A 10,669-nucleotide genomic window follows, 5' to 3' on the forward strand; every position below is an offset into this window, starting at 1 on the left:
GTAATGATCAAAACATTCTACGGATGCCTCAGCAAGCTAGCAAACATCCCAGTAGCTTGCTATTGCTAGCCCGATATCCTTTTGTACACAAAATGGATGTGGCTAACGTCGTTGTCCAACTTTACCTTTACAACTGAACTGACGTTAGTTGTAGTTACAGTAGGTCGACAGTAATCTCTTATATAGGCTTCATTAAGTCCCGCATAACGTATAAATGTCTACTTTCATTACGCAATTCACCACTGCTGAAAATTTAGTGTGATGTGCTAGCGTTTAGCAAAAAAAATCCGGCTAGTAAGTTGGCTAGCTTTAACCTGACGTTTCCATCAGCTATTCGGGTTTTAACTTGTGAGCCACCTTGGTAATCGTCATTATGCCAAATTCACAAAGATGTTGCTAAACTGCTCAGATTGCTGTGTGATGAGCGGATGACCACAATGGTTGAAATTCAACAACACAATCAATCAATCAATATAACTACCTATTTCGCTTCTTCATCTAACGTTAACTAGTTAGCAGTGGTTTGCGATGACGACTCAACTCAACATTTAGCCATTCAGCTACGTCAGATAGTTCTACTCCTGTTGATCACAAGTCGAGCAAATCTCAGTCAACATGGTAAGAAAGTGTTGAGAGGTATATTAGTGTTGATTAATGTAAGCAACACATAATCATCATCCTCATGTCCATTGCAGTGCTGGCTAGGAGCCATCAGAACAGATGAGGCTAGCAAGCATATCTTGTTAGCGGAGTACGCCACTAGCTAGCTAACTAGCTAGAAGGCTTGATGTGTAGACCATGCCCCATAATTATTAGTGACCAAGCTTTAAAAATAATACATTATCAAAATGAAAACAGCGGATGGAGCACGCTTGGAAACGTACATTTAGCGACTAATGTTACTGATTCATTAGATATTGATGATGATCAGAAGCTGTGAGAAACCAGAATAGTTAAGCTAAAAAGGTTGCCGACATTCTTTCCATCGCTGAGGAGGCAGGAAGGATCCTATGCCAATGGTTGTATCGGGTTGTATTATCTTTCTAGCTAAGAAAGAGGTGGCTAACACGTTAGCTAGCTAACTAGTTGAAATTCGTCTAATTAATTAACGTTTGAAAACAGTTGGACGGATAAAAGCCAATGTAGTGATCTGACACTTCAATTAAATGGCAATGCTTCCTCGTTCTTCTGCCAATCTGACTTTGTCCGATAAGCCTTGAAACAAAAATATCCTGGGCCGTGCAAAAAGCCTCGAGCTAGATTTACACAGACATGAACCGTCGACCAAACCCCGCATAGGCCGGGCAAGTTCCGCGGCCCACTGTAATCCACTGTGTTGGAGGAAGTTGAATAATCTGCCGACGTCTTCAGTCAAAACGACCCAACTTTTATCCGTAGTCCTTAGTTGAACGCTTAGGATGGTACAACCGAAGGAACTAAGCACTGAAAGGAAATTATATATTTCATATTGACTTAAATTAGCAACGTATCTCTAGGGCATTTCAGCCTGGACAGACGAGCCGTATTGTGCTCCAGTAGGTTTTCTTCCTCTGCACTTTGCGAAAATGGGAGAATCTCAACAACAAATGTGGTCATAGCGCCATCTGGCAAGTGAATTTCGTACCTCCACCACAGATTGTATAGGTCTGTGCTTCCACTTTGGGAGTTGTCTCTGGAGGATAAAACAGTGTTGATGGAGGAGAATCTAAAATACTTGGAATGTTTTGTTTTTGTTAGAATCACATCTCCAATTCGAAAATGGAATGCCAGACTTGTAATTTATTCTTTAATCTGAATAATTGAATTTACCTCCAGGTGAGTGATTGAAGAGATTGGAGGATCAAAGATGCAGAAGGTGGTAGGCTACTTTCTTCACGTAAATGGCATTGTTTCATAATGTAACATTTACGATTTATTCTTACTTGTACATTGTAATAAATGTCATTTCAGATAATTTCATCTAATGTATTTTACGTTATTATATGTAGTATTTTTTTAAGACAACAACTTAAAATGATTTTGTCCCTAGTGAAATTGTATAGTTCCTCCTGAACTAACCCATACCCATGAAACTACTGTCATGTGTCGGAAAATTTGGAAACTTGACATTTAATATTTACCTTGACGTCACTTCCCATCATAGCAACACTAGCAGGAAGTGCAGTTATTTTGATACGGAAGTATCAAGCAAAGCAGAGCTGAACAGAATAACAATCGCGACGAAAACGTCGTGTCATCTCTTGCTATTCTTAGTAGCAGCTGCTTTTAGGGGTCCACAGACGTCGCCAAGGTATGAATAGACATGAAATTGAATCTGACCCTTATATAAGTGCCACAAGTGGGTTACTGCTCTGCTCCTATTTGCCCAACCTGTTAGCCCGTCTTTCAGCTAACGAGCTAACTCAACAACTATGTTTTTTCTCTTTCCTGTGTTTTTCTCTTTCCTCTAAACATTAATGTTATGTTTCGTCTGTTATCGTTCCATTGCATCCGATGTAGATATTTATAAATAGGCGTATACAATTAGGAGGGAGAGTAGGCTATGTGTGTTCAGGTTTTAACTACTTTAAATGACCTAGATGTGGGAATTCCCCATTAGTTTTATCTAATGTTGCTTTTAGTCCAAATTTCGTTTTCCAGATTCAAATGACACTTTTGTGTCTCGTAGTTCTGACAGATACTGAATAGCGTTCAAAGGATCTCACTGCTTCATAATTAGCGAATGGTAATGGGTTAGCTGTCTGACTTACCACCTGCTTCGTCATTCACGTTATGGGGTTTCTGTACACCACCATCTGGAGTGTATTTGTAACTAGTTGCTTGTTTTGAATGCCATGGTTGTTTTGTAAGAACATTTTACTTACACGTTTCCTACTTTTCAGCTGTTGTGTTGGTCTGTTGTTACTCAGTTGTTACAGGGCGTGTCAAAATGGTCCACAAATGCCATGGCCAGTGGCATAACGTCAGCCACATGTCATTGGTTGGTGTCAAGCGAACTGCCAAAAGCCATGGGCACTTTATCCAGTGTAGTTCCATGGTTATTCTTGGCCGTGATAAATTTTCCAGTAGCACGAAGGCAGGAGATGGTCCTCCCGGTTAAACAGTGATTGGTTAGATTACTGAACTTCTAGTAAGAATCTAGTCTAGATGACCTAAACAACTGACCATAACTACCCCACATAATATTCCACTGCTGGGATTTCATACGGTTGACTGGTCATACCGGTCATACTGTCCAACTCAACACTGCTGCTTGTGCCCATGTTGTTAAGTCACTATGGCGAAAGTGGTAAGCTAAAACTCATGCCGTACATTCAGTCTGTGTATGTGTATCATGTCTGTACAGACTGTACAAGTCTAAGTGCTAATTTGTTGAACTTATTTCCTTTGTTACCTTTCTCTAGATGGAGTTCCTGTTTGGACGGAGGAAAACCCCCGAGGAGATGTTGAGACAGAACCAGCGGGCTCTGAACCGGGCGATGAGAGACCTCGACAGAGAGCGGCAGAAACTTGAGCAGCAAGAGAAGAAAATCATCGCAGACATCAAGAAAATGGCCAAACAAGGACAGATGGTGAGATGATTGCTCCTATATATCAGAATCATATTTACACACAGACGAGAGTTCTGAGAGATCAAATAGATTTTAGGTTCACGTCAAGCATATTGTCAGACAGGTCACAGGATGTATGGAGCAGTTACTGTATATGTGTTTGTCCTTGTGTGGCATATGCAATCTAAGAAATATAAGTCACTCTGTCCCATTCGTCAGAATTATTTTGTATTATACCTTGTTAATAGACCACAGACTGTACATGTTGCACTATTGCGCAAGAGGCTGTCCATCACACTGTACGTATCTATGTATAGTTTACATTGTATGAGTGAGACAGTGACGATAAAGGGTTTTCTATTTAATTTATCCTGAAAAGGATGATGTCAAAATCGGTGGTTTTCAAAGTGGGGGCCGGGGACCCCTGGCGGTTTGGGAACCCCTGGTCAAAATCACCGCACAAAACGCTACATAAAAAAGTTCCTTTGCGTAGTTCCCATCGTAACAGTCAGACATACTGATTATATACGCCGTTGTGTTTAATTTCTCTTGTATAGGATGCCGTCAAAATCATGGCCAAGGATCTGGTCCGCACGCGGCGCTACATCAAGAAGTTCATCATGATGAAAGCGAACATCCAAGCAGTCAGCCTCAAAATCCAGACATTAAAGTCCAACAACAGTATGGCGCAGGCCATGAAGGGAGTCACCAAGGCCATGGCCACCATGAACAGACAGGTAAGGAATGGATGCCAAAAAGAGGTGTTCAGGATGCACACACATCCAATCATACAGGTGCCGGATCAAAAGTAAACGTGGATAAAAATGTACACACGCTGTTGCTGCTCCAGATTTATGATGCACTGCTTCGACCTGACACGGTCACTGACATGGCTGCCCACGACCTCAACTGAGGTAGTTCTGTCAAAAATATTCTAATCTTCTCATATGTAATCTAACCTGATGCATCAGATGGTTTCTTCCACTTCATTGAAAACTGACTGGGCTTGTAGCCTGGGGATTCGCCTGCCCCATGTTAGGCTTGTTCTTTTTTTGTACAAGCCTACTATTTGGCCATAACTTTGTCGAAAAATTGTCAAACTGTCAAATTGACGAACTACAAACAGACTTAAAAATTGACGGCTCAGCCGTGGCTCAATCGGCTAGGACACTCGGCTACTGCGCTGGCGACACAGGTTCAATTCCGACCAGAGGTCATTTGCCAAAATGTCTCTCTCTCTCCCTGCTAATTTCCTGTCTCTCTACAACTGTTCTGTCCTAATGAAGGCATACAAAAGCCAAAAGAATTTTTTTTTAAAAGGACTTCAAAATTAACAATGCCCTAGCTTCACCTTTGTTTGCTTAATGGCGTTTTGCAAAAATCTTACTTCCTGGGTTTTGGAGCAGTGTGTCTTATACCTGACCAGGTTGTTGATTTAAAATGAAATCGAGTGAAGGCAATCGGTGTTGACAGCCTGGCTAAGATGGTACCTCAACACTCTGATTGTTGCTACATTCATGAGTTAAATGTGTGTTCCGTTGACTTTACTTTTCCAGTTGAAGCTGCCACAGATCCAGAAGATCATGATGGAGTTTGAAAGACAGAGTGAAATCATGGAGATGAAAGAAGAGATGATGAACGATGCCATCGATGACGCCATGGGAGATGAAGATGACGAAGATGAGAGGTGAGGCGGAGCGGTCTGTCCCTCGAACTCTTCAGGACAGGTTGAGTCTGACTCATGACTATGGATTTTGGCTGAAGTTGAATTTCCCTAATCGAATTCTTTCCTCTTTTTTCTTTTGCTGTAGCGACGCCATTGTTTCCCAAGTGTTGGATGAGCTGGGCCTTAATCTTTCAGACGAACTCTCAAGTAAGATGCCCTTTTTTCAGTCAAAGGAGAAGTTCACTGTGAATCTGTCCACTGCACGATTGTTTGAGAGCTCGTGGTACTTCTGGTAGGAAATGGAGCAAGAAAAAGTGGTGCAACGGTTACTAAACAGTATATGGTAGCTTAGACTAACCAGATTGGGCATAGAAAGTACATGTTCAATTCTCTTCACATAGTCAGTGAAACTGAAGGAAAAAATTAGGTGATCTTTTCCCTTCGGTTCTATTGAACATTGCACCCTCCAAGAGCACCCGTTGATTTTGAGGGATGCTAGTAGCACTCTACCTGCTCTTCTTCTCCTCAGGTAGTGTTACCAAAGCGCCTTTAAACCACCCATCTTTGATGTTAACAGATCACCATTTGGCCCATGTTGCGTGGAATTTCTCTCTTCCTTTTCTTGCCAACGGCATTTAGTGATGTTTAACAAGGCTATGGATTAATTCATGCAAAGCTCTTCTGTTAATCCTTTTAATTTGATGTCCCTTAATATATTTTTCCTCATGTTGCTGTTAAAGTATCAATCCAAATATTTACTCGTTAAAGTACATTGTCCACTTCATATGAGACAAAAAACGTAACATACTTGCAGAGTGCACTGTTAATTAAACAGGTCCTCAGTACTCACAAACCACCTAACCAACATCTTCCTCTCAAGTACTCTCAGCTTGTCTCCTTGCACTTAACTCCATAAACCTTTTTATGCCACCTTTATGTCAGCTTCATTGTTTTCCTCCATTGTGAGGCAAGTTTGCACACCATGCGTCTTTAAGTGTAATGCAAATACAAACCTCTTGTCTTTTCTCTTTGTTTTGTCCCCTTTCCCCAATAGATCTCCCCTCTACGGGAGGCAGCCTGTCTGTGGCAGGCGGGAAGAAGGCTGAACCCCAGGCAGCGCTGGCGGACGCGGATGCAGACCTGGAGGAGCGGCTCAACAACCTCAGGAGAGACTGAGGAGGGCTCGGGACCAGGCAGACATGTAGGAAGTAGAAATAAAAGCACTGCTATGGATGTAATTGCAACACTAGGAGTATGGTATTTACATAGTTGCAACTGTGTAATATCATACTACTAGTGATGCAATTACATATGTAACAGTACTTCTACTTCTACTGTATACATCTCTGGTTGAGGGGTTGGAAACTGCAGACTTGGCTGTGGAGGCTTTAATACAGATCATAACCGTGTAAAGACTTTGTTTTGTCTCTTTCTCTTGCTCTGATTTCGTTACCGAAGCATAGAATGCATAGCAGGTAGGTAAGATGATCAAGAAACGAAGCACTGGGGCTCATGTTGTGTCCAGTGTCTTTGTTCTTCTGCAGCGTACACTATAAGGTTTCTAATTTGGTTCGTTTCTACCATCATTATTTCTGTGCTAAATGTGCCGTTTTTATATATACTCTTGTGCTTTACCAATGACCATCATCATAATCCAAAACAAATCTATTCGCCACTTCAAATTGTATTTTTTTTCCCAAGATAAAAATGTGTTGTTGGTGGAAATGTGTGGGGGGGTTAAAGGGTAGCATGTGGTTATCAAACAAAGAATCGTTTTTGATTATTTTCTAAAGCCTTGAGGGAATTAAACACTAATTACTTCCTTCCGTCGCTAAACAAATAATTGGTAAAGCGGCCCCTGATTTTAGAGATTTTTAAGTCACATTTGTAATAATAAATAAGGCATCACTACACATTTGTCCATTCTGATTGTCGTCTGGGCAAGTACATGGTTGTGTTACTATGGGACTGACATCATGTGACATTGGTGTACTCCGAGGACTGTATTATTGTTTGTTTGTTTTTTCTCTCTCTATTTTCTATTTTTCATGGGGTCAATGTGTTTTACAGTGTCAGATGAGGCTTAGAACTATCTGCATTTATAGAATCTGTTCACTGCTCCGGACTAGGGAATACATTTGTTATAAGGTTTTTAAGTTCTGTGTGCAAGTGAGCAGCCCACACACTTTAAAAAATAATAATTGTGCATATCTTGACATGGTATGTGGAGAGAGGTATATGGTAACTATAAAATATTATGTTGGAGAAATCGTGTGAAATTTAAGAATGGAGTGAAGCCGTAATTGCCCTTATTCGAGACTATCACCACCGGTGGCAACAAATTGTTGTGGGAGTGTAACTTTTGGACATGTTTCAAAAGGTGGGGTGAGGGTCGTATTATTTTTTGGACAAATTATTTGTTCTGTTGTTTTTTGTTGCTCAAATAAACATTTTTTCACATTTACCAAAAAAAAACCTATGTGGATTTCTTTTCAAAGACGATAATAGTCTGTTTACAGACATGACAAGTTGTAACATTTATGCCCTTACCAAATAAACCAGTTCTACCTGTCCTAGTGGATACCTTGTTAAGTAACATCAAGGCAAAGGAAATATTCATATAAATCATACTGCCCTTCCCTGACAGCAACAGCCAGTCATGAGGCAAAACAACATTCAATCTTGGCTTCATCACCATTGTTTACCAATGCTGCACAATTCATATTCTGGTCTGTGTCCATTATGTGTACTGTATGCAAGCAGATTGTTATTTTATAATGTGACATGTTAATAGGCAACGCAGTTACATATTTGATTGCTCTATGTACAGGCCTGATGGTAGAAGAAAACCCTAATGGCTACATTGCATTCCTGCAAACTGTCACGCCTGAAATCAGGCACTGAACCTGAATACTATTAGCCCTGTATGCCTTCTAATCATGAACATGATGTATTATTATGGCTTGTATCAATGCAGTTAGAAGACAAGGAGGAAAACACAATGATGGAGGCAAGATGGTGTCATACAAAATGATAAGCTTTGTATTTTTTTCCGCTCCAAAACCTTTTGTATTTAACGAACAAACTATCATAGAATGACAGTATTGGTTATACATCACTTGGAAAATTAAATAATAGAAAAATAACAGCCATGTCTTGCTTATGTACAACCCATTGTAAAGTTACGTTGTCTATATACAGATGAGAGGGTTTATCATACATTTCAAATTTGTCCAGGATGTCAGCTGCCACTGTGTCCTGAACTGAAGTGGCATTTTGTGCTTCTGTGCTACAAACGAGTTAAGAGGATAGATGTGTATTCCAAGAAATACGCAGCCATAAGCAGGCAAACAAAAAAAGAACAACTGTCAATTCAACAGGGGCTTGTAAAAGACTGCACACTAAAGATTTAAGTTCAATACTCAGATCAAAAACAGATTCAATTAGGGGTCATTTCTCTTATGGTTTTAGACAAATACTGGGAGACCCTACAGATTTTTTTTTGGAGTTGGGAGAAATCTGAATGTTGGCAATAAATAATGACACAACTGATCATCAATTTTCATACAAGCTCAACACAAGTGCAGATCTGAGACAAATTGGGTGGGGGTGCATGAGGATACGCCAGGTTTAATACAACAAAACAAAAAAGCCAATTTAAAGAGAGGAGCCTCAATGTTTCCTGCTAGCCCGAGACACATGTATCTCAAGGGGATTTATTTCTGACCAAAATAGGATTCAGTGTCAGCTTTTTTCGCCACCAAGTGCCCATTTAAAACAATGTAACCATGCACACACAATAAAACAAGTTTTAGAGCATTTTTTTCAAGTTTTTCTTCTTGCCTTTAAACAAGGTGTTCACTTCTTCCTTCTCTGACACCACCAGACAGACTTAAAGGAACACAACACTTTTTGGTGGGAAATGGGCCCAATTTCCATCTCCTTAACAGTTCAACAGTTGAGCTTTACCATTTTTAGATCCACTTAATCAATTGGTGGGTGTGGCAAAGGCCATAATTGCTTGAAGCCAGGTTTATTGGCAATACCATAAAGCACTGACATCACATTAGACCAGTTTGCATGCAGCTGGTCCAATTCAACTCATTGGTTTTTATGCCAATGCCAACAGCTTAAGTGATCCTCCTAGATAACGGCTTTCAGAATGAGTCTGACTGTTAAAAAAGAAACACCTCAACCAATCTAATGGTATGGACATTTCAGAATGAGCCCATTTACCAAACTTAAAGTGGAGAGCTCCTTTAAAGAAACAAAAAAAAGTTCACAAGCATATAAGTAAGGGTTAACGTTCGGCGAGAAGGTCGCTACCGTGGAATAGCAGCACGACAGAGAGAATCTTTAGACCCCGACGCGGAGCGGAGGGGTCTTGTTCTCTCTGAAGTGCTGCTATTCCACAAAGCGACCGACTCGCCGAAAGTTAACCCGCTTATTATATGGATATACTTAAATGATTCACACATGCGGAGACATTTCTTTAGACCTATTTAATGTTAAGATTGTTGCTGCGCAAAACAAAACAGTGCCGTTGTGGAACACCGCTAGGCAACAGCTAGGTAGGCTAGCCAGGACAACAGGTGTTGTCTATCACAGCAGCTGATTAGAGTGACAAAAGACCGGACCCCCTGCGGAGTGATATGAAACATTCGCTTTAGCCACTGACTTGTATACAAGCCAGTGGCTTTAGCAGTGAACGTCTTGTTGCCATTGACAGCGGTAGCCAGGACAACGGGTGCTGTCTATTACAGCAGCTGATTAGAGTCTTGTTGAAAAGTCGCTTTAGCAGTGAAAAGTCTTGTTGGCATTGACAGCGGTCTGTTATAGACCAACCCGTCCGTTATCGAAAAATAACAGACGTCCGAACGTTGGGGAGCCCCGTTGAAATGAATGGAGCATTCGACAGATGACGTCACAACCATATAATAAACCTTTGTAACAATCTGCTGCATATTGCCACAGACAGTTAGTAGTGAGATGAGACTAAGCAACAAGACATGCATGCTGTGCATTTGCAAAGCCTAACAACCACATTGTTAATACCTCACAAACTCGCTCCATCAATCATCCATTAACTAGTTTTCACTTTTTTTAAGCTTTGTCTGCACAACCAAGATCACTACAGTGAAAGCACACACGCACGCACACACAAAAAAGGAGACATTTTGATACACATTTCAGTCAAGGCAAATAGGAAAAAAACACAAAAACAAAAACATATGTGTAAACATTAACAGAACACAAAGGAGGCCACTCCTCTAACACAAGAGGGTGGCATTCTGTAGTCAACATACACATACTAAATAAAGAAAAAAAATATCTGCGCTTTTCAGTCACTATTGCTTTTTTTCTTTGTGGTTTTTCTTCTTACTGCATTGTGCGGCTTGCCTGTGACTGATACCTCTGCCATAGACTAGGCCAGATCCAACGAGACAAGACA

General features: G+C 40.7%; 1 protein-coding gene across 5 annotated transcripts; it reads left to right on the top strand.

Moving 5' to 3' along the window:
- Positions 1–525: 525 nt before the first annotated feature.
- Positions 526–6,632, top strand: chmp2a (charged multivesicular body protein 2A). Of its 5 annotated transcripts, none has more exons than XM_063221701.1 (6): positions 526–618; positions 3,405–3,572; positions 4,109–4,288; positions 5,108–5,238; positions 5,363–5,424; positions 6,272–6,632. In XM_063221701.1, the coding sequence occupies exons 1-6, from the start codon at positions 616–618 to the stop codon at positions 6,391–6,393; spliced, it is 666 nt and encodes a 221-aa protein (XP_063077771.1). In that variant the 5' UTR covers positions 526–615; the 3' UTR covers positions 6,394–6,632. The 5 variants fall into 5 exon arrangements, with proteins under 5 accessions (XP_063077771.1, XP_063077770.1, XP_063077769.1 ...); XM_063221700.1 differs by lacking the exon at positions 526–618 and adding an exon at positions 1,756–1,855; XM_063221699.1 differs by lacking the exon at positions 526–618 and adding an exon at positions 1,832–1,858.
- Positions 6,633–10,669: the final 4,037 nt, after the last annotated feature.

Source organism: Engraulis encrasicolus, chromosome 17, assembly GCF_034702125.1.
Source record: "Engraulis encrasicolus isolate BLACKSEA-1 chromosome 17, IST_EnEncr_1.0, whole genome shotgun sequence".
Classification (NCBI taxonomy): domain Eukaryota; kingdom Metazoa; phylum Chordata; class Actinopteri; order Clupeiformes; family Engraulidae; genus Engraulis; species Engraulis encrasicolus.